The sequence below is a fragment of the Empidonax traillii genome, unplaced genomic scaffold, assembly GCF_003031625.1.
Source record: "Empidonax traillii isolate 1590-97213 ecotype Southwest subspecies unplaced genomic scaffold, ASM303162v1 scaffold315:size618497, whole genome shotgun sequence".
NCBI lineage: Eukaryota > Metazoa > Chordata > Aves > Passeriformes > Tyrannidae > Empidonax > Empidonax traillii.
In genome coordinates this window covers 587708-589377 of record NW_020955508.1, presented here as the reverse complement: position 1 = coordinate 589377, position 1670 = coordinate 587708, and the positions used below count along the sequence as shown (strand labels likewise).

Genomic DNA, 1670 nt, shown 5'->3' with positions numbered 1-1670 from the left:
CTGCACAACTGACTGCAGACAGCATTTACCATGTACAGCTACCAACAGCATCCACAACGCAAAAAGCCTACAAGCCCATCACCACTTCGGGGTTGGATTTTTTGCTTCGTTTTAGTTATTCTGAGTTTAAAGCCAAGAACTATACTTATCCTTCCCAGCACGCAGAAGCCCATCCAAGAATTATAAAACATTGCAAAGAAGCAGGCAAAGCAATGAAGTACAAATACAAACCACTACACTTTCCATTTTATCTGTCTGAATTCAGCCTCTCTCTAGCTGCAAGCAGAAGTAGCTCCGTCGCTGCCTTGGGACCCAAGCAAATTCCTGAGAACTTCCAAGTGGGATTCATGGGGTCCATGTTTTATTCCGAGGACTGTATTTTTCGCACGCTCCCATTTGCAACCCTCGACTACGATTTAATCACAGAGCTGAACTCGCAAAGCTCATTCAAACAATAATATTTTTTTTTTTTTAAGAAAAGGTACTTCTGCAGGCACTTCTGACACTTTTCAGGATTTTTTACCGCACCGCCACCACCAGAAGCAGACCGGCTGCCGCTGCTATTGGCCGCCCGCGGGCGCAGAGCCCACGCTCGCCCCAGGCTGGGGCCAGCTCTGCAGCAGCAGCGGCAGCACCGCAGCGCTCCGGCACGCCGGGGGAAGGCAGCGATCCGCCGGCCGCCCCCCGCCCCGCACCCCTGAGGCCGGGATGCGCCGGAATCGCCCTGGGCGAGGGCGGCGGGACCCTCCCCCAGCCTCCTGCCCGCTCCCTGGGGCAGAGGGCCGGGGCGGCGGCACCACGGGCGGCCGCGCACCGAGGGCTCCGCCGCGGGACGCGCTGCGCTGCGCTGCGCTGCCCTCCGCCCCCCCTCCCGGCCCGCCGCCCCCCCTCCCGGCCCGCCGCCGAGCGCACCTGCCCGCCGCTCCGCTGCGCTCCGCCGCCCGCACCGGAGGCGCCCGCACCGCTGCGGGATGCGGCCAGCCTTCCGGAAACGCTTCCCAGCCCGCTGCGCTTACCCAGGAAACGATTCCGGCCGCCGGCCGCGGCCGCCCCTCCTCTCCCTCCGCCCCGGCCGCCGCCCAGAGCCGCGGCCCGCAGGGGGCCGGCCGGGCGGGGCGAGCGCTGCGGAGCCGTGTGGTGGGTGTGCCCGCTGCCAGCCCCCGCTCCACCCCCGCCTCACCCTCCCCAAACCCGGCTCCCGCCCCGCCTGACCCCACGGACGAGGTCCTTCGGCGGAGCAGCATTGGGGGGCTCTTAGTCAACATCTCACTGGCACCCTCCAGAGCAGATGTCCGTCTGTGAAGGAGTAGGGATTGTGTGTGAGGCAGGTTTATCCCTGTAAAAAAAAAAGAAAAAAAAAAGAAAAAAAAATCGTTTTTTCTCCTTAGAGGTCTGGCTTATGTTTGGCAAATGTAGTAATGCCCATATCAAAATGAGGCAGTGGCAATTACACTCCCAAAATGTCACCTGCTGTATTCCAGCGCTCCTCCAGCAGTAATGAGAGCCCGAGAGGTAGACAGCCAAGAAGGTTTGGAAGCTCATCTAGAAGACCTTATCGCTTTCTACAGCTATCTGAAAGGAGGTTGTAGACAGGAGGACGCTGGTCTCTTCTCCCAGGTAAAAAGCAATAGAACAAGAGGAAACAGCCTCAAGTTGCACCATGGGAGGTT

General features: G+C 59.6%; 1 protein-coding gene across 1 annotated transcript; it reads left to right on the top strand.

Moving 5' to 3' along the window:
* The first annotated feature begins 708 nt into the window (after positions 1 to 708).
* Positions 709 to 1302, top strand: LOC114061160 (basic proline-rich protein-like). The gene has a single exon (XM_027891276.1). It carries the CDS (start codon positions 709 to 711, stop codon positions 1300 to 1302), a length of 594 nt encoding a protein of 197 aa, XP_027747077.1.
* Positions 1303 to 1670: the final 368 nt, after the last annotated feature.

Excerpts from the sequence above, each read along its gene's own strand:
- LOC114061160 (XM_027891276.1), top strand. The coding sequence starts at position 709 with ATGCGCCGGAATCGCCCTGGGCGAGGGCGGCGGGACCCTCCCCCAGCC.